Source organism: Diospyros lotus, chromosome 6 (genome assembly GCF_014633365.1).
Source record: "Diospyros lotus cultivar Yz01 chromosome 6, ASM1463336v1, whole genome shotgun sequence".
Lineage (NCBI taxonomy): Eukaryota > Viridiplantae > Streptophyta > Magnoliopsida > Ericales > Ebenaceae > Diospyros > Diospyros lotus.
The window spans coordinates 12963320-12990922 of record NC_068343.1 but is presented as its reverse complement, the minus strand read 5'-3'; the positions used below and the strand labels follow the sequence as shown (position 1 = coordinate 12990922).

The following is a 27603-nucleotide window of genomic DNA, read 5'->3' as shown; positions in this document are numbered from 1 at the left end:
GGACCCCAGAGACCGAAACGCCTAAATGCGCTGCTTTCCAAATTTCGTAATCCCCGGATTTCGGAGGAGACTTCGCTGCTCAGCCCGCATCGCCACCAAAGCAAATTCATTCATGGACGATTTGCGGACCCTCAGGACCCGTCTCTGCATCATCGGAAGCGGCCCCGCCGCCCACACGGCCGCCATTTACGCCGCCCGGGCCGAGCTCAAGCCCATCCTCTTCGAGGGCTGGATGGCCAACGGCATCGCCCCCGGCGGCCAGCTCACCACCACCACTGACGTCGAGAACTTCCCCGGCTTCCACGATGGGATCCTCGGCATGGACCTCATGGACCGGTGCCGAGCCCAGTCCCTCCGGTTCGGCACCGAGATCTTCACCGAAACTGTCACCAAAGTCGATTTCTCCACCAATCCTTTCAAGCTCTTCACTGACTCCAGGACGGTTCTCGCCGATTCCGTGATCGTCGCCACCGGCGCCGTTGCCAAGCGCTTGAACTTCCCCGGCTCGGACGAGGGCCCGGGAGGGTTCTGGAACCGGGGGATTTCGGCGTGCGCCGTCTGTGACGGCGCCGCCCCGATCTTTCGGGACAAACCGATAGCCGTAGTTGGCGGCGGAGACTCCGCCATGGAGGAGTCTAACTTTCTGACAAAGTACGGATCGAAGGTTTACATCATCCACAGGAGGGGCGAGTTTAGGGCTTCGAAGATAATGCAGAACAGGGCTTTGAATAACCCTAAAATTGAGGTGCTGTGGAATTCGGTGGTGGTAGAGGCGTACGGAGAGAAGGGGAAGGGGGTTTTAGGAGGATTGAAGGTGAAGAACGTGGCCACGGGGAAGGTTTCTGATTTGAAGGTTTCTGGTTTGTTCTTCGCAATTGGGCATGAGCCTGCTTCCAGCTTCTTGGATGGGCAGCTGCAGCTTGATTCAGATGGCTATGTCGTGACAAAGCCCGGCACAACGCAGACCAGTGTGCAGGGTGTCTTTGCGGCAGGAGATGTTCAGGATAAGAAGTTCAGGCAAGCAGTTACTGCTGCTGGAACCGGTTAGTGTGACTATTCCTTTTTCCTTCACCTTCATGTCTGAAATTCTGCTCGGTAGTTCACGTTAAAAAAAGGTCTTACTATGTTCTCACCATAGCCGCATTGCATCGATGAATTCATTCTGGTGGTGAAATCAAATAGCAGAGCAAATTAGTGGATGACATTTGTTTTAGCCTTCTTCATTTCTTTGTACAGTAAATGACATCGTGTTCTAAATGGGCTTGTGTAATCAAATTGTGTCATGTAACTGACCCCAAATTGAGGGTGTTTGGCTTACCCTTTTTTTTCAGTAGCTAAGTTATTTAGCTTTTAAGTTGTACAGAGCTTAAAAGTTGGGCATCGTTTAAGCTGATAACTCGTTTAAATAAATGTACTTTTAAGCTATTAGTTATATAGTTATGCGTTTGGTCTGTAAAAACTGATAAGTTGTCAGAACTTGACAAGAAGATTAAAATAGACATGTTGCTGAATAATATAAATTAAATTCATAAAAATATACACAATTATTAAAAATTATATTAATACAATATATACATATGTTAAATATATATGTTACATATATATATATATATACACAAAGAGGCGGCCGATGGAGGAGGAAGCAACAGATGATGGAGGGGGCACGTGCGACAGTCGATGGCGACGGAGATGGAGGAGGTGTGGGTGACGGTCGAAGTTGGAGGCGGTGGTCGATGACGAAGGAGGATTTGGAGGTGATGACCGACGATGACAGAGCATCTAGAGGTGGCAAAGGCGACGGCGACGATCAAAGCTGGAGGGAGGCGGCGACAGAGAAGCAATGAAGGAGATGGTGTCGTGTATTGCCTAAAATAACTAATTGTAACTTGGGAGATTAGGAGGGAAATAGAATAACTAACGTGCACATGCTTGTTGCAAGTGACTCTAGCAATTAGGATACAAGTTGCACTAGGCGGGAGAATTTCAATTGATTGAGGGAAGATCAGTATAAATAGAGACTGATCTCATCCAAGAAGGATATGAATGAATTGAATCTCAAATTTCTCTCTCAATTCCTTCTCCCCCCCCTCTCTCTCTTCCTACTTCTCTCTCTCTGATCAAGACTTTTACATAGCTCTCCAAAATTCCTTGCGGAATTCTCGAGACTTACTTGTCAGATCCATTAGACCTGACAATTCTAGTATTAGAGCTCGTCCGGGCCAATTCCGATCGCCGTGAATTAAGCTAGATGGTGGAGGGAATGAGGATGAAGAACATGGAGATGTAGCTATAACAATTTGGTTCTACAGTGTTGGATTTGCAGGCAAGAGTGAATCAGTTGGAGCTCGGATCCAATTGCAATCATGAGGCGATCATTTCCATTGATCGCAAATTGAATGGAGTGGTCGGTCAAATTCGTGAGGAAGTGGGAGTTCAGATCAGGGAGCAATTGCAAGGGTTTATGGTGATGTTTGCTCGTCAACACTCGGTAAGTCTATCCCCCGATTTTCCTAGTAGAGAAAGAGTAGAATCGATTCTTCCTAGTCACGAGATGAATTAGAGGAGGCTGGAAGCTTATGAGATGGGGGATGAGCTGGTGGGAACGGGAGAAAATGTAGTCGGAAGGAGGTCGGGAATAATTGGGGGCCAAGGCTATCCGGGAATTCCAACGCCCAAATTGGATATTCCTATGTTTGACGGGAACGCCCCTAGATGGTGGATTAGGAGGTGTGAAAGAGCTTGAGTGGGTGCTGGAGCAACAGAGGATGACTAGCCGTGGCTTACCTCAATGATGCCAGAGATGATTGGTATCAAGGATGGGCTAAGGTGAAAGAGGAATGCCATTGGGTTGAGTTCGCAGAGGAATTATGTGAGAGGTTTGGAGAAAGGGGAATGACTGATGTAGTAGAAGAATTCAACAAGATTCAACAAGAAGGATCAGTGGTGGATTATCATAGGAGGTTTGAGGAGTTAAAGGCATTGATGCTTAACCACAATCCTTATCTCACAGAGGTTTATTTCGCCTCGAGTTTTATATGTGGATTGAGTGAAGAATTAAGACCTATGGTGAAGGTCTTGCAACCAAGGACCCTCAAGCGTGCCATTGACAGTGCAAGGTTACATGAGTTGACAGTGGAAGTGCTTATGAAGAAGTAGAGGCTGATGAATAGGGGAGGTACACAATGTGTTGATTCCCATTGGAAAGAATCAAGGAATGAAAAGTGTACCCGTTATGGGTCCTAAATTACAAGGAGATAGGCTGACAGAGCAAAGGAGGCATGCTAACCTTTGCTTCAAATATGGGGATAGGTATTTCCCTAATCATCAATGCAACAAGCAATTGCTTCTGCTGGAAGGCGAAGAGGAGAATGTGGAAGAAGAGGAAGTGGCGGAAATACCTGACGAAGGAGAGGAAGATAATGGTGAAATTTCATTGCACGCGCTGAGGGGATTGGCCAATAATAAGATCATTAAGGTGGAAGGAAGAGTAGGAGAATACAAGTTAATGACCCTCATAGACAGTGGGAGTACCCACAGTTTCTTGGATGAAGGAACTGCTAAAAAGTTGAAGTGTCCCCTGATCAGTACACAACCTCTCACAGTATTGTAGCAAACAAGAGCAAGGTGGTGAGTAGATTAGCATGTGTGGGGTTCTGTTGGGCAATGCAAGGAGAGAATTTCGAGACCGACCTCTGACTGCTCCAATTGGGGGGATGTGATGTGGTTTTAGGTGTGGATTGGATGAAGCATGTGAGTCCCATATGCTTTGATTTCAATAGGATGAAGGTGACGTTCGAAAAAGAAGGAAGAAGAATGGCATTGGTGGGCTACAAAGAAGTGGGGATGTGTAAGATGATCACAAGAAAAAGGCCACAGATGATACTAAAGCAGAAGATGAGCTGCGTGGCTCAGCTCTTCTCTATCCAAGCACTCGAAGAAGAAGAGGAGGAATCATGAGCGAAATGTTGGTGGTCAGCAGCCCAACCCAACAAACATGGGAGGTAAACCAACTTGACTTACTCAATGTACTTTTGGTTGAATATGAGGATCCCTTTAAAGAGCCTAAAACCTTACCTCCAACCCGAACCCACGACCACTCCATCATCTTGAAACCTCAATTAGAACCTTGTAATGCCCAAGCCTATCGTTACCCCCCCAACACAGAAAACAAAAATAGAGAGAATGGTCAAAGAAATGTTGCAACACTCTCTCATTCAACCCAACCATAGCCCCTTTGTGTCCCCTGTGTTGTTAGTAAAAAATACTCGTGGCGCTTCTGTGTGGATTACTGACAGTTGAATGCCCTTACTGTCAAAGATAAATTTTCCATTCCCCTTATTGAAGACCTCCTAGATGAACTGAGGGATGCCACCATTTTTTCTAAATTGGATCTTAGGGCAGGCTATCACTAGATTAGAATGAACCCACAAGACATCCCTAAGACAGCATTTTGAACCCACCAAAGCCATTATGAATTCTTAGTAATGCCTTTTGGACTCACCAACGCCCTAGCCACTTTTCAATCTTTAATGAACCAAATATTTGAGCTGCACCTAAGGAGATTTATTCTTGTATTATTTGATGACATCTTGGTGTACAACCATACTTTTGACCAACACCTTACACACTTAAAGGCTACTTGCGAGATCCTTAGAGTCAACAATTGTACATTAAGAAGTCAAAGAAGTCGAATATTTGGAATATATCATATTTGGAAAGGGGGTTAGCACTGATCCGCACAAGGTGGCAGCCATGCGAGCATGGCCTGGACCTACCACCTTCAAAGCTTTAAGGTGATTCCTAGGCTTGACTGGGTACTACAAGAGGTTTGTGAAGGGATATGAGGTAATAAGTAGATCACTAACACAATTGTTAAAAATAGAAGGGTTCAGATGGGGGCCGGAAGCTGAGGTAACTTTTGAGCAATTGAAGCAAGCAATGAGCGTGGCACCAGTGTTGGGGTTACCAAACTTCAACAAGACCTTTGTGGTGGAGACTAACGCGTGTGATATTGGGTTAGGAGTTGTACTGACACAAGAAGGCAGACCCATAGCCTTTCTCAACCAAGCATTGGCTCCAAGGCATGTGGGATTGAGCATTTACGAGAAAGTGTTTGTGACAGTCTTATTGGCAGTAGAAAAGTGGACACACTATTTGGAGGGAAGGCAATTCGTGATTAAGACCGACCACCAGCGTTTGAAGTACTTGCTGTAATAGAAAATCCACACACAGTTACAAAAGAAAGGTATGGCTAAGATGATGGGTCTCGACTACATTATACAGTATAAGAAAGGGAAGGACAATGTGGTAGCTGATGCTTTATTGCAATGTTAGGAGAAGGGAGAGGCAGCAACCATTACTGCATTAATACTGGAGTGGTACCAGGAGGTGGCCAGCAGTTATGATTCAAACAGGTAATTTAGAGGGATTCTAGAGTAGTTAGTGTTGGATCCTAACAGCAAAAAGGGGTACACACTACATGATGGGGTGTTTCGATATAAGGGAAGGATAGTGATTGGGGACTGCCCATAGGTGAAAGACAAGATTCTCCAGGCCCTACATGGATCCCCCTTGGGAGGACACTTCGGAATTTGAAACACGTACCACAAGGTGAAACAACTATTCTTTTGGCCTAAGTTGAGGGAAGCGGTGATTCGGTTTGTAATGACTTTTGATACTTGCAAAAGATGCAAGTATGAAACCATAGCCACACTGGGGTTATTATAGCCCTTAAGCATTCCGGGACAAGCTTGGGAGAGTGTTTCTATAGATTTTATTGAAGGGTTGCCCAGATTAGAGAGTAGAGATTGTATATTGGTGGTGGTTGATAGATTCACAAAGTTTGCTCACTTCACCGGCCTATCCCATCCTTACACCACTCTGGAGGTTGCATGAGTGTTCCTTGATCAAGTTATCAAGCTACATGGGGTTTCTAAAAATATCATATCAAATCGGGACAAAGTATTCACCAGCCTTTTTTGGCAGACATTACTGAAATCATTGGGAACCAGGCTTAGCATGTCATCTGCCTACCATCCTCAAACGGACGGGCAGACTAAGAGGGTCAACCAATGCCTGGAGAATTACATAAGGTGTCTGAGTTTTCAATGGCCCAGAAAATGGCATAAGTGGCTTGCTCTAGCCTAGTGGTGGTACAATTCTAGTCACCACAGTTCCATCAAGATGTCGCCGTTTGAAGCTCTCTTTGGGTACAAACCTCCTACTACCAATGCCATAAGAGTTTACTAATGTTGCAACAATGGATGACCACCTTCAACATAGGCAAGAGGTACTTCAACAGCTTAAAAAAGATCTAGCCATGACACACAACAGAATGAAACAAGTGGATAAAGGCAGGATTGAAAGGGAGTTTTCAGTAGGAGAAGAAGTGTACCTAAAGCTTAGACTTCCTCAGCATAAAGCCGTGATAGATGAGCCAATAACTAAGCTAAGTCCGAGATACTACGACCCTTTTTCCCATTATCGCAAGGTTGGGCAAAGTGGCCTACAAGCTCCAATTGCTGGAAAACTCTCACATTCACTTGGTCTTTCATGTGTTCTTACTAAAGAAATATGTGGGGGGTCAACCGGCAAGCCTCAAACTGCCCATTGTAAATAGGAGTGTTACGGATAAAGAACCTTATCATTTAGAAGATAAGGAGTGGCGGTTAAATGATGAGAAGATAAGGAAGCATGAAGTCTAAGAAGATAAATCAAGTTTAAGTTTTCATATTTTGTATAAATCTGTAAATTATAGATGATTATTGTTTCTACTTATTAGGCTGTTATCCTCTCCTAGTTTTTAGGAGATTTATTAGCATTCTTCTTGTATATATAGGGTTTCATACTCATGGAATAAATAAGAGAGAATTTCTATTCAATCCAAACTCTCTCAACATGGTATTAGAGCCTGGTATCAAGGGAATTCCGTTTAGGCCTTCATTGCTGATTTTTCCTGCTTAGTACCATTCTGGCCTGGTTTTTCTTGTTCCGTTTCTTGAAGTGATCAAAGTCAGTTACGACTTTCTTCTTCACCCGATATTCTCTCATCGTTTTTCCCTTCATTCGTTTGGTTCATCATTCGATAAGTAAGTCCGAGTTTTTCCTAAGATGTCTACCGTCTCCAACACCAATCCTACATCAGAAGCGGTTGAAACAAGCTGCCCATCAAAAGCTCCATTCACTGGATCTAGCAACTCAAGTAATGGAGGAGAACTACAAAATCTCCAAGCAGCCTACCGGTTGAATGAGAGAAACTACCTAAAATAGTCTCAGCTTATCCGGAACTTTCTCAAAGGTAAAGGTAAGATAAGTCATCTTTTAGGGACTGGCCCTAAAGAATGAGATCCCATGTTTGCTGTATGGAATGAGGAGTACTCTTTAGTTATGTCTTGACTTTGGAATTCGATGATGCCCGAGATAAGTGATACAGTGATGTTTCTAACAACCGCTAAGGATATTTGGGAGGCTGTCAACCTCACATATTCTAAAGTGAATGATGCAGGACAAATATATGAAGTCCAAACTAAGATTGCAACAACCAAACAAGGGGTAAGATCTGTTACTGAGTACTCTAATACGCTGCAAACTCTATGGCAAGAATTAGATCATTATCAATGTCTAAAGATGAAATGTAGTGAAGATGCAACCTTACATAAAAGATTTGTGAAAAAGGAGAGAACCTATGACTTATTGGCAGGTCTAAATATGGAGTTTGATGCAGTCAGGGTTCAAATACTTGGCAAAGAGGATATACCTTCCCTAAATGAGGTAATCTCTCTAATTCGGGCTGAAGAAAGGAGAAGAGGAGTAATGCTACACACTGCTCCTGTAGAAAAGTCAGCATTAATAACGTTGAGAGGTCCTAACTGGGGTCCTAAGGAGGAAAGGAAGTCTGCTGGAGATAAAACTTCCAGCTATAGAGATTCTCGAGACTCTCTATGGTGTACTTTTTGCAAGAAATCAAGGCATACCATAGAGAGATGCTGGAAGCTACATGGAAAACCATCTAAAGGATGACAGCTTGGGGTCCAAAATCAAGCCTATATAGCCAGCAGTCAACAGTAGCAGACAAAGCACAAGCAAAGGGAACAAAAGGAGCAGGCAGATGGCTTGGACTTCAACCGGGCAAACATTGAAAAGCTAAGAAACTTTCTAGACTCTCTTGAAAAGAAAGAAAAAGGTACTTGTTCTCTTGCACTTACATGTATGTCCTCTCATTCTCTTACCTCACATGCTTCAGAAATAACCCAATCTAATTATTGATTCTGGGGCAACAGATCACATGACCCCTTTATCCCATTATTTCACTACCTATAGTCCTTGTTCAAGCTCAAAAAAGATAACATTGGCGGATGGCTCTTTGACCACTGTTGTTGGCTAAGGAAATATTATCCTTAATAACCATCTAACTCTCAAAGATGTTCTCCATGTCCCTAAACTCTTCACCAACCTCATCTCCATTCAAAAGCTTAGCCTAGTTAACAATTGCAGTGTTAATTTTTCTTCTACTTGCTGTGAAATTTAGGAACAGGGGTTGAAGAAGAGGATTGGGCTTGCTAAAGCTAGGGCTGGCCTATACTACTTTGATGGATCAAATGGGGAAGAAAACAAGGACAAGGTGAATCTTGTGTCTTGTTTGGTGCAATCTAATCAGGACCAGATCTGGTTACATCACCATCGTCTTGGTCATCCTTCGTTTTCTACTCTTAGAGTTATGTTTCCAGCTTTGTTTAGGAGTTGTGATATTCAAGACTTTCATTGCCCTATTTGTGAATTTTTTAAACATAAAAGGGTGTCTTACCCTTCATCCAATAAAAGAACCTCTAGTCCATTCTCACTTCTCCATAGTGATGTTTGGGGCCTGTAACTATTCCCAATCTGTCTGGGGCAATGTGGTTCATAATATTTGTGGATGATTGCACTAGGATAATGTGGTTGTTTCTTATGAAAAACAAATCTGAAGTAAGCACTATTTTTCCTAACTTCTATAACATGATTAGTACTTAATTTGGAGTGCCAATCAAAAGGCTAAGGACTGATAATGCCAAAGATTTGTTCAATCAATCCCTCGCACATTTTTTCTAACAAAAAGGAATTATTCATGAATCATCTTGTCCATACACACCCCAACAAAATGGGGTAGCTGAGAGGAAAAATGGGCATCTATTAGCTGTGACTAGGGCACTACTTTTCCACCATAATGTTCCAAAAAATTATTGCGGAGAGGCTGTCCTAACAGCCACTACTCTTATTAATAGACTGCCATCTCAAACTCTTGAATCCTATAGCCCTCTTCAACTCTTAAGCAGTCATTTTCCTGATTTACATATATCTAGCTACTGGAAACCAAAAATATTTGGGTGTGTATCATTTGTACATGTTCACAACCCTAATAGAGGCAAATTAGATCCCCGCGCTTTGAAATGCATTTTTATTGGATATTCCTCCAGCCAAAAGGGCTATAAGTGTTACCGCCCTTCTTCCAAAAGATTCTTTATCTCGGCTGATGTTACTTTTGTGGAAAATTCTCCCTATTTTGATCACTCTCATGATAGTACAAAAGCTGCCGAGGGAAATCCAGTTATGTCTCTACTTGATCTAGATCCCTCACCTCAAACTACCTCCTCACCAAATCCGGTTACTACAGAAGATACACCAGACAAGACTCTAGAGGAAACCTCACCAAGTACTCCTACTAGCCCAGTGCAGATCCAAGAATCTACTTCCTCCTCTGAACTTGTTAACAACACTGACACCAGTAGTTCTCTTGTGACACCAGCAGGTAATAATCCTATTGACTCCACCGCATCTATAACTGAACATCACACACCTCAAAATGCTCCTACCTTTTCCCCCAGTGATCTGGAATGGCCTATAGCCCTCAAAAAAGGCACCAGGACCTGTACTCAGCATCCTTTACACTTGGTCCTATCCTACTCTAAATTGTCTACACAACACAAAACCTTCCTAACTAGCCTACATACCATTCCAATTCCTCACCATTTTTCCGAAGCAATAAGGGATGAGAATTGGAGGACTGCCATGGAAATCGGGATGGCAGCCCTTGAAAAAAGCAACACTTGGGAACTCGTTCAATTACCCAAAGGAAAACAACCAGTAGGATGCAAATGGGTGTATACAATCAAATACAAATCCAATGGGAACCTAGACCGGTATAAGACAAGGCTAGTAGCAAAGGGATACACTCAAGTATATGGCATTGACTATCTAGACACCTTTGCCCCAGTTGCAAAGCTAAATACAATGAGAGTTCTTCTATTTCTAGCTGGTAACCTAGGCTGGCCATTGATGCAATATGATGTAAAAAATGCCTTCTTGCATGGAGACCTAGAGGAGGAAGTTTACATGGACTTACCATTGGGTTATAGTACAGATACTCGCGGGCAGATAGTGTGCAAACTAAAAAAGGCATTGTATGGCCTTAAATAATCTCCTAGGGCCTGGTTTGGCCGGTTTACCCATGTGATGCTTACCTTAGGGTATAAACAAAGTCAATGAGACCATACTCTCTTCATCCATCACTTGGCCACAGGGAGAGTAACAGTCCTATTGGTATATGTGGATGATATTGTTGTGACCGGAAATGATGAAGAATGTATGACTAGATTAAAGGAATGCCTAATTAAAGAGTTTGAAATTAAAGACTTGGGGAGGTTGAAATACTTCTTGAGCATAGAAGTTGCACACTCAAAAGAAGGCATCTTTATTTCTCAACAAAAGTATATTGTGGACTTGCTAAAAGAAATTGGGCTGCTAGGTTGCAAGGCTGCTACAACTCCAATTGAATTTAACCACAAATTGGGGGAGGTTCCAGAAGATAAAGAGGTGAATAAAGAATCCTACCAAAGGCTAGTAGGGAAACTAATTTATCTAGCTCACACCTGGCTAGATATTGCATATGCAGTGGGGGTGGTCAGTCAATTTATGCATTGTCCGAAAGAAACTCACCTTAGAGCAGTTTTTAGAATACTTCATTACTTGAAAGGGACACCAGAGAAAGGCATTATGTTCAAAAGGGGACAGAGTATGATACTTGAAGCCTATACTGATGCAGATTATGCAAGGTTAGTGGTGGACAGAAGATCTACATCCAGCTATTGTACATTTCTAGGGGGTAATCTTGTAACTTGGAGAAGCAAAAAACAAAATGTGGTGGCCCGGTCAAGTGCAGAGGCAGAGTTCAGATCCATGGCGTTAGGTGTATGTGAGTTACTTTGGTTAAAAATCTTGTTAGATGATTTGAAGATTACTTTGGTGGAACCTATGAGACTATATTATGACAACAAATCAGCAATCAGTATTGCTCACAATCCAGTACAACATGATAGAACCAAGCATGTTGAGGTGGACTGACACTTTATTAAGGAAAAATTGGATAGTGGTCTAGTATGTACTCCATATATATCATCTTGTGAACAACTTGCAGATATTCTCACTAAAGGGTTGCCTACTGTTGTGCATCAAAAGTTGATTAGCAAGCTTGGAATGGATGGATGACTTCCATTCTCAATCTTGAGGGGGAGTGTTATGGATAAAGAACCTTATCATTTAGAAGATAAGGAGTGGCGGTTAAATGATGAGAAGATAAGGAAGCATGAAGTCTAAGAAGATAAATCAAGTTTAAGTTTTCATATTTTGTATAAATTTGTAAATTATAGATGATTATTGTTCATACTTATTAGGCTGTTATCCTCTCCTAGTTTTTAGGAGATTTATTAGCATTCTTCTTGTATATATAGGGTTTCATACTCATGGAATAAATAAGAGAGAATTTCTATTCAATCCAAACTCTCTCAACAAGGAGCGAGGAGCCTACAGTAGAGCTAGATGCTATCCTCGACGGAAAGGTGTAATATCAACAAGGGGCGCCCCTAATTCAAGTGCTAGTCAAATGGGAGCCAAATGCCTACGGATGACAATACATGGGAATATCTGTCAGATTTGCTCAAGCAATTCCCTAGGGTGGCAAGTTTACTTTGTATTTCTTGAGGACAAGAAATTCCTCAAGGGGAGGGTAATTGTCGTGTACCGCCTAAAATAACTAATTGTAACTTGGGAGATTAGGAGTGAAATAGAATAACTAACGCGCACATGCTTGTTGCAAGTGGCGCTGGCAGTTAGGATACAAGTTGCACTAGGCAGGAAAATTTCAATTGATTGAGGGAAGACCAGTATAAATAGAGATTGATCTCGTCCAAAAAGGATATGAATGAATTGAATCTCAAATTTCCCTCTCAATTTCTTCCCCCCCTCCTCTCTTTCTTCCTGCTTCTTTCTCTCCAATCAAGACTTCTACATAACTCTCCAAAATTCCTTGCAGAATTCTCGCGACTTGCTTGTCAAATTTGTTAGACCCTAGATGGCTAGATTGGAAATTAAGAAGTTGTGTGAGGGCAAATCTGTCATTTACTTGGTCAACGCAAGAAAACTCCTAGGAGCTTATTTGGAAAAATGGGAGGAGGGGGGGGGGGGGCAGCTTTTTGTCACATCCTTAGGGTTAAGCTAGGGTATGAAAAGGGACTTGGGAAGATTAAGAGAAGAATTTGGGGGAGAGATAAGATGAAAGGGAGAGAAACACAGCAAGATGAGGATAAGGGAGAGAAGATAATCGAGAGAGATAGAGGTAGAAATATTAGGGGAGAGACAACAATATTCAATTCATTCTCATTCATACCATCCAACGTAAGCTGAGCTATGGCTTCAATATATAAGCTCACAGTTGTAGCCTCTTTAATTACAAGGCAAGGCATTGTAACTACCTGTTATGGTCCACTTGTTTTTGAATAGCTTATATATTCTCTTTCTCGAGATAAGCTTGCAAGTACCAACCTCTGCACTACCAATGATAGTCATTCTTTTCCCCTTTTTTTCGAACGTAACTTCCATTTTATTAAAATAAAAACAAATGGGGCTTACTTCTCTCATCTAGTCCACACCCAAGCCCATGTCACAACCTCCCAACTTAAGGAGTCTTACGCTAGCCTCGAAAGCTTCCCCCCTACATCTGCCAACAAAACCCCATACATGCTGACTTGCAAATTACTTTCTGTCCATTAGCGATGGTAACCGACAATGGTCGAGTCCCCGTTCGTCTGCAATGAAGCCTCTTAGCTATGCCCTCATCGAGGAAGCTATATGTACTTCCACTGTCAATAGGTATTGACATGTCGTTCTCCTGAGCTTTCCCATCTACTTTTATGATCTTGCTTGTGGACACTCCCCTCAGAGCATGAAGGGAAATCTCCATTTTCTCATCCTCTTCTTCTTTGCCTTGATTATCTGCTTCTTCAATCTCTTCCTCTTCTTCTTTCGTTCCTTCTAATAGTAGTAATTGGTGTTTGCACTGATGGCTTGAGGTGTACTTGTCCCCACATCTAAAGAAAAACCTTGCTAACCTCTTCTGCTCCCTCAAATTGCCCCCGAATGACTAAGAAAGAGCCAGGAGAGCTAATCCCTTGCTGCTTTGTCCCCATGTTCTGCCTTCCTTATTCCACCCCCAATTACTTTGTTGTAGGGGCACCGCCTGCCATCCTTTGTTCACCCCATTTTGCTTATTTGTTAATGCCTCTATTGTTAAGTTTTGCAACTTGGCACACTCAGTGGCCTGCTGTATTGTTTTTGGTTGGAACATCTTCATGGTGGGACGAATCTCCTCGTTCAACCTGCTGATGAAGCTTGACACGAAATATCCCTCGGTGAGGGTGGGATTGGAGATCAGCATGAGGGCCTTCAACTCCTCAAACCTCTGATGATAAGCTTGTACAGACCCCTCTTGTCTAAGCTTATTAAATTCTTCCACAACGTCTAACATTCCTTTCTCCCCAAATCTCCCACATAGTCCTTCCACGAATTCTTCCTAGGAGCACTCCTCCTTCACTCCCATCCAACCTTGATACCATACATCTCCTACTTCGTTAAGGTAGGCTGCTGTGATTGTTACCTTCTGTTGTTCGGCCACATTGTAGAGGCCGAACACTTTCTCACATCGCCTCACCCACCACTTCGGATTCTGGCCATTAAATAGGGGAATCTCCATCCTAGGCATAAGCGAACTGATCTAGTTCGATCCGGTTGCAACGCTTGACCTCCTGACTCCCACATTTTCCTCCATCACCAGTTGCTCTGTTTCTAACTCAGCAGATCCCTCCGATATGAAATTACCTCCCTGGCCATTTATGATTGACTCAGAGCGCTCCCTCGGAGGGAACTCATGTGAGATTCGTACCTAAGTTTGGCGTGAAAGCATCAGGATAAATTGATGCATGTGATCCCCGAGAGTTTGGCTCTGTTCTCTCATCTGATCCTCTAATTGAGCAGCCTACGTTTTACTCTCCTCACACCATACATTCACCGGTCCTTCGATCCTCCTTTCCACCGAATTTTCAAACGTTTCCATCTTGCTCTGCATCTATAATACCGTCGCCGTCACTTGTTGGAGTTGCGCCTCCATCTGTTTCATCTTTGTCCTGTCTGCCATGGCCTAGCCCAATTGCCTAAGAACTTGCTATGATACTAGATTGTCAGAACTCGATTCTGACAGAGGATTCTCTTGCAATTCAAGATGAATTGCACGGGAATTGATGAAGGGGGAGGGAATACAGAAAGAGAGGGAGAGTCGGAAAAGAGAATATGAGAGAGGGAAATGAGACCCAATTGTATTCAAGCATGCCCGCTGTAGCAGCGGTTGCTGGCTTATATACTCCTCCTTAAGGAGTGGCGCCAAGATTTGAATTACATTCTTCTAACTACTGATCTTCTACATTCTTCTACCCCCATAACCACCATCCTCATTTATTACAATATTATCCCTCTTCTAATAGGCACAGCTACTCTTGTCACATGACATTGCCTTAACAATAAGACAAAAAGGAAAAAATATCCTAACAACCTCTAGTTAGACAAATAGCCCTAATAGAAATAGAAATTAAAAAACAGAAAACCAAAATTACAAATACTATCCTTGGAATGTGACACTTTTCTCAAATGCTATTGAATTAGCTTATAAGGTTGATAGCATTTAAGCTTTTAAATGTTATCAAATGCATAAAAAATAAGCTACATAGCTTATAAGCAGTTAAACTAGTAAGCCAAACACCCCATAATGGGATTAGGCTTGGGAATGATGTTGTTGTTTGGTTGATGGAAATTTTCGTACCTATCTTATTTATGTCCACACCCTCTTAGGTTACTCGTTAATGTGTAACACCATGAGGAATTTTTTAACCTACAAGAAAGCAAGAAGAATATTACGAGAAATTAACCTGGATTGCATTTTTTGAGGTAGCTTATCTATTTTGTACTTTTGCATATTTTCATTTTCATAGTTGATACCTTTATTCTTGTGTTTGCTAGCTCATGTGTTTATTCTATCTTTTAGTTGCTATCTTGTTATCTTTTTTATTTTTGTTTTCAAATTTACATGATGAGAAAATAGAGGGAACTGGCTGTTGCTAAACTCAACTTAACAAGGTGGGGCATGAGAAAAACATGGTGAGAAAGTTGAATTAGTGCCAGACATACGATGCTGATAAGAAACATGGCTTTAGCTTTTCATGGTGTTAGTGAAGAGATATTTTTGGTGAATGAATCAAATGGAAGTTCATAACAAGAGAGGTAGAAGCAGTGTTTAAAAAGAGCACAGCACAAAGTGCAGCCTGCTTAGGGCTTTTTGTTTGTGAAGCTCAGCAACTTTAACTGAGTGCGATTAAAACACGCTCAAGTTTACCTGAACTTTTGAGTGCAAAAAAGTGTGCTTTAGAAATATGCTTGTTCTTTTCTTTTTTATATTTTAAATCAGACAATATGAATAGTTGGATTTGTTTAAGTTTTCGCAATGATATTGCTGCCTGAATGGAAACATTACACAAAAAAAGCTGTTTAAGATCTGATAAAATCATTCATTCATTTAAACAAAAAACAGAAAAGAAGACCCAATTGTATTTACTGAGCTAAAAATATTGATGGACATGTGTAATTAGGTGTAAATTTGGATTGCTAATATATTCTTGATTGATGTAAATTAGGGATTGATGATTGATTCCTGATTGTTGTAAAAACGGATTATTGATTGATTGTTTGCAGATTGTTGCTAAGTTAAGGGTTAATTGATTGGGGATAGTTGTAAAGTACGGATGATTTTTTTGTCTTATGCTTTTTTTATGAGAACTTTTAAACTTGTCTAAAATATACAAGAAAAATAGTATCTCATCGTTTGTTAAATTTGATGCCCTTATTCTTATTCAGTTTTTTTAATGATTGATTTTTTAATCATTTATATTCTTTTATGCTTGTAAAAGTTTATACTCTTTATTTCATTTATGTGCACTTCACTTTGTTTAAACATGTGCTTTGTGCTTAAGCTCGGTAGGTCTTCTGCATTTAAGTCTGCTTAGCACTTTTGAAAACACTGGGTAGAATAAGATTGAAGAAAATTTGATGGAAAACTTTTTGACATGGTGCAAAATATATCCCCTTACGAAGTGATATGACCATGGATAGAGAAGATTGAAGAGTTGGAATCCGTGTAGTGATCCCTCCTAGTTTGTTAAGGCTTTTGATGTTGTTCTTGTTGTTAGTGGAGAGGTCCCTTTCACTAGAGCATAGTCAAGGTAGTTGCTTCCGACCCAAAATCTTTGCTTTAGCATCCCCTATAATGATTGTGTAGTGAAACTTAAGCTTGAAATATTGGAAATATCAAGTCAATAGGATAATCTAATTGGGGACTCATGTTAAATTAGGAGTTGCTTACCATGTAAAAGAATTTTAGTACAAAAGTGACTTCGTAAGAAAGTTTATTTTTCTTGTTTCTTTTTGGTTTGGGGGAAGGGAGAAGGGTGTGTGGGCTTGGACTTGCTCAATAGGCTAGCTCTACCATTGAGTGATGGTTAATTAGGATGTGGAATAATGAAGGGTGTTTTTAACTCTAAACAAGATTGAGAAAATATAATTCTCTATTTCTTAGAATTATACAATGATTTCCCTTTTCTCTTTATAGAGGAAGAGAATAATACAAAAGGAAAATAACAAAAAAAGAAATAAGAATATATAAAGAATATTCTATATTCAAAAAATACTTCTATTTCTACATTCCTCCTCAAGCTGGCTTGAAGATATCTTCCATGGCAAGCTTGTTCACAAGTTTCTCAAACTGAGTTCTATGTACTTCTTTTGTAAGAATGTCAGCCACTTGGTCAACTGTTGGAATGTAGGGCATACAAATTACTCTATTATCAATTTTTTCCTTAATAAAGTGTTTATCCACCTCTACATGCTTTGTCCTGTCATGGAGAATTGAATTATGAGCAATAGAGATTGCAGCTTTATTATCATAATAAACTTTAGCTGGAAGGGAAGTGGAGACCCTCAAGTCTGATAAAAGCCTCTTTATCCACATGACCTCACAAATACCATGGGCAACTGCATGAAATTCAGGTTTAACACTGCTTCTAGCCACCACATTTTGTTTCTTACTCCTCCAAGTAACAAGATTGCCTCCCACAAAAGTGTAGTACCCTGATGTAGATCTTCAGTCAGTTATACTGCCTGCCCCCAGTCCGCATCTGTATAAGCCTCTACATGAAGATGTCCACGTTTTCTAAAAAGTAGACATTTCATAGGGGTTCCCTTTAGGTACCGCATAATTCTGTAGGTAGCTTCAAAATGTTGTGAACCAGGTGAGTGCATAAATTGACTTACAACACTTACAACAAAGGCTATGTCTGGTCCAGTATGGGATAAATAGATAAGTCTATCCACAAGTCTTTGATATTTCTTTTTTTCTACCACATTCTTGGCCTCGGCAGGTTGAAGTTTTAAGTTGGGTTTAATGGGAGTCTCAGCAACCTTACACCCAAGCATTCCTGTTTCACTGAGTAAATCCAGAATATACTTACGTTGGTTGACAAAGATCCCCTCCTTAGATCTTGCAAATTCCATTCCAAGAAAGTACTTTAAAGAATTCAAGTCCTTGATCTTGAACTCATGAGCTAATCTCCTCTTAAGCTCTTCTATCTCTCCCTTGTCATCATCAGTCATTATTATATCATCCACATAGACAATTAAGATTACTTTCTTACTGTCGTTGGCGTGCTTGAAGAATAGTGCGTGGTCTGCTTGGCTCTGAATGTAACCATAGCTTTTCACCGCCTTTTCAAATCTTTCAAACCACGCTTTCGGAGACTGTTTTAGACCATACAATGATTTTTTCAAACGGCATACCTTGTTTGTACCGAGGCTCTTTTCAAACCCTGGTGGAAGATCCATAAATACTTTTTCTTCTAAATCACCATTTAGGAAGGCATTATTTACATCAAATTGGTGGAGTGGCCAATCAAGATTCATTGTAAGGGAGAGGAGAACTCGAATGGAGTTTATTTTAGCTACTGGAGCAAATGTTTCTTGATAGTCGATGCCATATGTTTGGGTGAAACCTTTAGCAATCAGCTTTGCTTTGTATCTTTCAATGCTCTCATCTGTCTTACATTTTATAGTAAATACCCACTTACAATCTACTGTTGCTTTGCCTTCTGGTTTGTTCACAATCTCCTAAGTTCCATTCTTTCTAAGAGCACTCATTTCCTCCTAGATTGTTAACTTCCAATCTGGGTCACCTAGGGCATCCTGAATTGTTCTTGGGACATGTAGGTTAGAAATATTTGAAAGAAAGGCCTTATGATGATTGGACAATTTTCGGTATGACAGGTATTTAGCAATTGGGTGTTTGGTACAAGATCTCACTCATTTCCTAGTAGCAGTAGGGATATCAAGATTAGACAAATCAAATGAAGAATAATCTGGAGGAGTGAGTTTAGAGTTATCATGAGAAGAAGAAGAACTATCAGAAAGCCCATCACTCGAAGACATCGATTGTTCAATTGTTAGAGGAATATTTGGATTGATAGTATTCTTCAGGGTTTGTCTTCTAGTATAAAATTGAAGCTCCGGTTTTGGAATATTTTGATCCGTTTGTGGTAATTCTCCCCCTAGTTCCAATCCCATCACGCTAGGCACTTGTGAACCAGACACACCTTGTTCCACAATATTTGGAACATTTATATCCTTGAGTTGTTTATCAGAGTGGAGGGGAGCACCAATCATGGTAAGACGAGGATCATAGAGTTTTAAGTAATTATCTTCCTCAATATTATAATTTAAAAAATTATCTTTTTTCTCAATATGCTCCCCCTGAAGATGATTTTTGGGAAAGTAGGGTTGAGTTTCGAGGAAAGACACATCCATACTAATATAAGTTTTTTTGGTAACAGGATTAAAACATTTGTACCCTTTTTTATTTGGTGCATAGCCTAGAAAGACACATTTTTCAGCGGTGGGATCCAATTTGGAATGAAAAATATGAGGAGAACATAAACAAAGCAAATGCATCCAAAAACTTTTAAGGGTAACCCAGAATATATAGGATAGAGAGGGAAGAGTTGTTTTAAAAAGTGTAAGGGGGTTTGAAACTGTAGAACACGAGTGGGCATATGATTGATGAGATAGGAAGCGGTTAAAATTGCATCACCCTAGAGGTATTTAGGGACATTCATAGAAAACATGATGGTCTTGGCAACCTCGAGTAGATGTCGATTTTTCCGTTAAGCAATACCATTTTGTTGGGGAGTTTCACGACAAGTGGATTGATGTAAAATTTCTTTTTTTTAAAAAAAAACCTCTCAAAGATTCATTAAAATATTCAGTGCCATTATCAGATCGAAGAATACAGATTTTTGTGTTAAATTGAGCTTCAATCAAATGGAAAAAATCCTTGAAAGTTCTAGGCACATCTGATTTCTTTGCAAGTAAGTAAACCCAACAAACTCGAGTATGATCATCAATAAAAGTAACAAATCACTTTTTGCCAAACAAAGTGGAGACCTTAGAAGGGCCCCAAACATCACTATGTATTAAATATAATTGTTTTGAAGGACAATAGGGTTTTGAAAGAAATTTAACACCATGATCTTTGGATAAATGACAACTCTCGCATTGAAACATAGAAAGTTCCACTCCTTTAAACAATGTAGGAAATAAATATTTCAAGTAAGGAAAACTGAGATGGCCTAGCCTAAGATGCCATTGCATTATTTGATTAGAAACAGAGGTAAACTAATATCACTTAGCCCGTGAGTTTTTTTATTACGCAAGACATCCCCATCCAAATAGTAGAACCCGTTTATTTCTCTAGCACTGCCAATCGTCTTCCCCGAGTTCTGGGCCTGAAAAATGCAATAAGAATAAAAAAAAAAATAACATAACAATTAGAATATTTGGAGAGTTTACTAACAGAAAGAAAATTGCAGGCAAGTTTAGGAATATGGAGTACTGATTGAAGATCAATATTGTCAAAAAGTTTAATTAGACCTTTACTTGCAATAGGTGAAAGACTACCATCGGCTATTCTTATATTTTCACTACCAGAACAGGGAATATACGAGTTGAATGGATGCGATAAACCAGTCATATGATTAGATGCTCCTGAATCAATGATCCATAGAACATATTGAAAAGAGCTAGATAGGGCAAAAGAGTTTCTACATGAATAGGCCAAAGAACAATTGGGTGTACCAGGGGACAGATTAGGCTTTAACAGTTGCAAAAATTGATCAAGTTGCTCTTTGTTGAATGGTCCTGCATCAGCTTCATGAGCAGTAGGTTGGGATCACTTCGATCTAGACTTCCAATTGGCTGGCTTGCCATGAAGCACCCAATAGGTCTCTCGAGTATGACGTGGTTTATTGCAATGATCACACCAAACGCGAGGTTTTTCTTCCGCCTTTCGTTGATTCGCAATATGTCGTCCACTAGCATTAGCATCAGCAGTCACAAACGCCATATTTTCAGATAGCCCACTTTCTCCACTCTTTTTCTTGCCCAACATAACCAGTCTTCGGCTTTCTTCACGCCGAACTTCAGAGAAGGCTTCACTAAGAGACGGGAGTGGATTTCTATCGACGATCCTCCCTCGGACTTCATCATACTCAACATTGAGTCCAGCGAGAAACTTAAATACCCGGTTAGCATCTACCATTTTCTGATAATATTTGCAATCTTCTGTGTTTTTCCACTCATATGTATTGAAGAGATCCAAGTCCTGCCAAATGTGCTTTAAAGAATTAAAATATAGGGTGACAGTATCACTATCTTGTCGAATCTCACCAAGTTTCAAGTTGAGCTCGTAGATTTGGGATTGATTTCCCAAATCGGAATACATGGCAGTGACTTCATCCCATAGTTCTTTTGCTGTAGAGAAGCACATGTAGTTCGAACTTATTTCTTTCTCCATGGAGTTAACAAATCACGTCATCACCATTGAATTCTCGGCATCCCAAATGTCATATAGCGGGTCTTTACTGTCTGGGGCTAATGTGGCGCCAGTCAAATAGCCAATCTTTCCCCGACCTCGAATGTACATACGAACAGATTGCGACCAACGTAGGAAATTGGTACCATTGAGACGAATGGTCGTAATCTGTACCAGATGTGAGTCAGAGGAGTTTCGGGGAACTCGAAACTGGTCTTGAGAAGACTGGGATTGTTGGGTCGGAGTGAACTGAAGATGCAGAGTCAGTCATGATGGTTGAAGAAACGGATCAGGGCAGCAGAAGCAAGGACCCACTAGCAGTTGGATCTGGATCTCTACAAATCTGGACACCCTAGTAGAGACCCATGGATCTGGATACTTGGATCTGGGTATCTAGTTGCCCAATCTGAACAATAGAGGTCCAGTACGAATAGCAGCACAAACAGCACGAACGAAGCAGCAAGAACAAAGGATAGGGGTGGCTCTGGTGTGTGATGCAGAGCCGACCTTCGCGATAGCAACAAGTGCGAACGTCCGATGCGTGATGGAGAAGCAGCACGAATGACCGATAGGAGCGGCTCTAGAGTGCGATGCAACACCGACCTTCGCAACCAAGGACAGCGACAGGTGCAACTGATGAAAGCCGACCTTCGCGAGAGGCTAGGAGATCGCGACCGTTCCAAAGGTGGGAACCCACTGGAGAACGACGACGACTAAAGATGCGGCAGCGGTCGGGATGGCCAAATCTCAGAGGCGGCGGCAGTCGGAGGATGGCCAGTGAAGGACGGTGACACTTCTAGGGTATAGTAGAGGAATAGAGGAAATTAGGGTTTCACAGTTGAACGGCTGTGATTTAATCCTAATTGCTGCTCGGATACCATCTAAACAAAATTGAGAAAATATAATTCTCTATTTCTTAGAATTATATAATGATTTTCCTTTTCTCTTTATAGAGAAAGAGAATAATACAAAAGAAAAATAACAAAAAAAGAAATAAGAATATACATAGAATCTAAGATATACAAAGAATATTCTATATTCAAAAAATACTTCTATTTCTACATTAACTTTTAGATTTTAGGTCCAAAGTACATTACTGGATATGCATGTGCACCCAACATACAGTGATGATGGAGATAAGACATTGTTATGGATTTATCTTGGATTAATCATGTCATAAGGATGGGAAATTGGAATGAGTTATGGCACACTAACTTATTCATTTTAGCATCCCATTGTCACTTTGAACTTTTGTAACATAGAGATAGGTTAAATTTTTATTTACATGTTGGAATGCTAGTTTAAGTTTTTGCTATTTCTATTTGTATGAGAGCAACCCGTGTTTGCAATAGTAAAGTTGTCCCTTTGTGATTAGAATGTTATCAGCTTGAGTTGTAGAAACAAACTTTTTGCAAAACAAGGCTGTGTATGTAGCTGATCATTGCAAAGTGGGGAGTCTCATGCACTAGGGTGCCCTTTTTTGTATTTCGTTGTATAGGAGTTACTTATGGTGTTTAGATTATATATTGTTAGGATGTTGCTTACAATCATGCTGTATTAATGTTTTACTGATTATATTTTGTCACATAACTAGCCCTTTAAAGATGAAACTTATTTTGCAGCAGAAATTGGTGTTTTATAGGTAGGCATAGTTGTATAATATTTGTGGGATAGCGATGAAGTGATGATTTCAGCCTTTGCAAGTTGATTACATAGAATTAACAAAATATTGCCAATACTTGTCCTTACAATGCTAGTAACAACTTTAAAAGTCTTCGGGTGTTTTTGTTCTAATATAATGATGTATGAGTTGTACTTTTTGTGAAATACATATTGTTAAACTAATTACTTTCTCCTGGTTGACGTTACTTTTCTTTACTGGACTTGAACATTCTCAAGTTTGGAGAGATTTCCATGGGGGTTAGGGATGATAGCATTCTAATAATTTGGCTTGTATCATGACCTGAAAATAAGGGGAGCTGCCCCTGGCACGGATCCCTAGTAGGTGAAGGGCCTCCTAAGGACCTGCAAGGCTGCAAGTCTCTGAATAATTCAATTTTTAAGCATAAATATCAAGAGCAAGAATCACCATTAATATACCTCTTATATATATATATATATGTCAACATACATCAGATGGTCCATAACAAACAACTCTGTCAATACATTTGGATTGCCAAATACAATTGAAATCAATACTTTGTCTGTAACTTGGGGTGCAACTATCTTGTCAATTTATTTGACTATATCATCTATACAAAAATAGACTATCCTATACTGCACCCAGGAACAAACATTTACTACAAAATCAAATAATTGAATGGTCAACACTGTTCATGTAGCCTACCAATAGTCAGCTGCCCCTGCAAGCATCTCTCCTAAAAAAATCTCTTTAAAATTTGTAAAATATAGACAGAATGAGTCAATAGGACACAATGAGCAAAAATATACATGCAAAAGTAAAATTTTGCTATACAATGACTTTCTTTTCAAAAGATTTCTGTTAAATATTAAATCTTCTTGATTCTTTTATCAAGAGCATTTTGTCCTGCTAATATTCTTGGTGTTTTCCTACTTCTGCTGTGCTCAACTGTGCATGTAGTTTTCTACTTCTATCAGTATACTTTTCTCATGTACAAATACTTGTCCTTTAAGTTGTCTTCACAGAGAGAAAAGTTATGCTCAGACCTTTGTGCTGATGCTTTTTTTTTTTAATGCATCTAACCTGCATTTCTGTTTTGCCTGGTTGGTCCCTAGGCAAGGAAAAGAAATTGTAGTCACAAATAATATTTTTGTTTTTGTTTGGAACTGAGGAACAATAATGAGTGGGGGTATCTGGCATGCTTTAGCCAGTGCAGGTGAGTCTTTCCCTTTTATTGGAAACTGTGACGTATGAAAAGATATTATCAAAACTAATTCTATGTTCTATGCCTGAATCTTCAATCACAACAGTGATTGTCCTAATTGTGATTTAAAGAGCGTGAGAACGGAAGCAATTAATTAATCTTCTTTGAGGGTGCATTTGGTCCTTTTCTGATTTATGCTTATGATATTTTAAGAAGCAACAAAATTGCTTCTCTTGGTGGTGAAGCCTAATGTATTTTAGTTGTGAGACTCATGAGCCTGCAGTTAAATGCTAGGCTTTTAACTATCTTCTTGAGAGTGATTGCTTGACCTTTTATCTTCTATACTCGTAATAATGTCTATTTATGTCTTCGAAAGTTAAATAGCATAATGTTCTGGATTGCTACATGGTTACCTGGCATGAAGGTGCCAGATTCCCAGTTTTAGTGCATTTATCCTAGCGGTTGGACTTGATAGGCAACCCCTCCACCTAGAGTATGTTTGTTGCGTAGACAGTAAAGAAAAAAAATAAAGAAAGTAATTTAGTTTAAATCTTAATTCTTTTCCTGGTGCGCCATTTTGATTCCTTAGTGGCAGGCTGCCTTCCTTTTTTTAATTAGCATCATATAAAGAGAGAAGAAAAAAGTCTGAAGGGGAGGAACCATGTAAAAAACAAAGGGTCTTTGGGGACGGATAGATTTTCTAAATCTACTTTCTCTTTATCCAACTTTGATTATTGGCATTTAGTATTTCAAATGTGCTACCTGTGGTCTAACATAACTACACTGACTAAATGAAGCCAATTTGCTTGCTTAGTTATAGTAACACCACTTTTTGGGGTTGTAACTTTCAAGTAACTAGTATCACATCATTGTTTATCTCATTGGCATTCGTGACAGTACCTCTTGTTCCATGTTGACGCAGGTTGCATGGCAGCCTTGGAAGCTGACCATTACTTGCAGGAAATTGGAAGTCAAGTGGGGAAGAGTGATCTGTAAGCCACCAATGTGCAAGAAATGGGCTGGCTCCATTAATGTCAAATTTATATTGTAAAAACAATCTTACTCAAAGGTGCTACGGTTGGTATTTAATCATTCATCCAGTCCTAATTGAGTTGCTGGAATAGAGCTCCAAATATCCTCATTTGCATAATCGCCTTTCTCCAGACTCTATTCTTTACTGCAGAATTAGAAGTACCCATTGATGATCTTATCAATGACCAGATTGGTTTGCTTCAAAATTACGAGCATTCTCATATTTGTTTGATTGAAACCACTCTATTTATTTTGGCCAATCAAATGAAGAAAATATACAGAGCTTGTTTCATTGTTAATAAATAGAGTTGTGCAAACCAGTGAGGGAGAGAGCAGCGAATTCTGTGAACCTTATTTCATTCAAATGATACAGCTGCAGCAGCTCTGTGAATATCCTTACCTGCCAACTTTAGAGGGGTTTAATAGTAATAGGCTTCAGCTAGCAGCAGCCCTGTCGATAGAAACAAAACAGAACAGACACAATAGCTGACAAGAGCTCCTCAATTATATTTTACTTTTTTATTTCAAATTAAAATACTTAATATGATAAAGCTTATTATAGTGTAAGTTATATAGTCGGCACTCCTAAGTTTCTTTAAGTTACTTGTGCTTTTTTAAGTCCTGAAAATTACATTGATCTATTTTTTTGTTAAACATGTGTTAGAAAATTTGTTTAAGTATACAAAATTCCAGAGGGATTTTATGTCAAAGTAAATTTAATGATTGAAGGTAATTTGATATAATTTGTGAACGGTTAGTGCACTTTCTAAGATGTGGGGGGAGTTTTCATGCCAAATTATAAATGGTTATTATTGTAGTTTGTAACCCTGAAAGCAACCAGCCGTCTTAGCTCAGCTGGTAGAGCGCGTGGCTTTTAACCACGTGGTCGTGGGTTCGATTCCCACAGACGGCGTAAATATGTTATTTTTTGCATATTCATTACCCTATTAATGTATTAAATAAATATTAAAATATATTTTCAGATAGAATAAATAAATTTAATTCCTAAATAAGATGTCTTATTTTCAGTTTTCAAATAAGATATTTTAAAATGTAAGATAAAATAAAGACTACATTTAGCTTAATTATTTTCTCGAAAACAATTGTAAGTATTATTATTATCCTTTTTTATTAAAATGGCATTTTCCTGTGCCACAAAAGAAGTTTATCATCACCACTTTTATAGTAAATCTAAATCTTTGCCCCCACCTCCACTATTGAATGAGACATGATAATATATATATATATATATATTTATATAATAACAAAACAACAACAACAACGTATTTAGTAGATAACATTCCTAAGTTGTGAATGAAAATTGACTTATGACAATCCATCTCAAGGCCACAAAAAAAAAAAAAATTGCTTATAAATTAATTAGTTGCCTTGCTTTTTTTTTTTTTTTTTTTTTCCTTTTCACTAGAAACTTGTGTCTATTATTTTTTAAGGTAATATATACGCTAGTTTCTTAACGATTAAAAAATATAACATTTAGATTCTGAAGTGTAAAATATCAAAATTTGATATATCAACTATAAAAATTATTATTTTAAATTCTTGCCATGATTGAGAATAAATGAAATCATGTTATTTATGCTAGTAGAATGTCACGTTGCATAAAAAAGGTCACGTCAATGAAATATATCATATTAGTTTTACTACATAAATATGATATTTAGTTCTTGGTATTAAAAAAAACCAAATTTGATAAAAAAAATATTTAAATTTCATAAAAGACATATATTTTATAAAAAACCTAAAAATATTTTAAAAAGTATGGACTTAAATTTCAAAGACCTAAAAATTTTATTAAAAAACCTAAAAATAGAACATATAAAATGAAATTTAAGTCTTTTTATGAAGTGTTTAGGTCTTTTTATGAAATTATACATTTTTTGAGTATTTTTAGGTTTTTTTTTTAATATTTAGGTCTTTTTATTATTTTTTTGGTATTTTTATGAAATTTTTAAGTCTTCTTATGAAATTTATGTCCTTTTTTTTAAAAAAATTTAAGTCATTTTTATAAAAATTTTAAATCTTTTATGAAATTTAGGTCTTTTTATAAAATCTAGGTATTTTCTAAAATATTTTTAAATCTTTTCTATGAATTTTTTTATATATTTTTTAATAAAATTTAGGTCTTTTTTATATTAAATTTAGTCTCTTTTCATATTAGGAATGAAATATTAATTTTTTTAATTGTTGAGAAATTAAATATCATATTTATATATTAAAACTAATTTTGTGTCTCGCTAAAGTAATTTTTTTATGTAACGTGACATTTTATGTGATATAGATAACGATTTCGTTTATTCTTAATCACAATAATGATTTAAAATAATAATTTTTAATAATTAAGATATGAATCTTGACATTTACACATTAATTATCGAATGTCAT

At 38.9% G+C, this 27603-nt stretch overlaps 1 protein-coding gene and 1 non-coding gene across 2 annotated transcripts; both read left to right on the top strand.

Moving 5' to 3' along the window:
• LOC127803476 (thioredoxin reductase NTRB-like) lies at nt 1–25771 on the top strand. Its single transcript, XM_052339718.1, has 2 exons — nt 1–1043; nt 25091–25771. Exons 1-2 carry the CDS (start codon nt 26–28, stop codon nt 25162–25164), a joined length of 1092 nt encoding a protein of 363 aa, XP_052195678.1. The 5' UTR covers nt 1–25; the 3' UTR covers nt 25165–25771.
• A 269-nt stretch (nt 25772–26040) lies between these two features.
• Nucleotides 26041–26113, top strand: TRNAK-UUU (transfer RNA lysine (anticodon UUU)). The gene has a single exon. It is a non-coding gene; the product is annotated as a tRNA-Lys (tRNA).
• Nucleotides 26114–27603: the final 1490 nt, after the last annotated feature.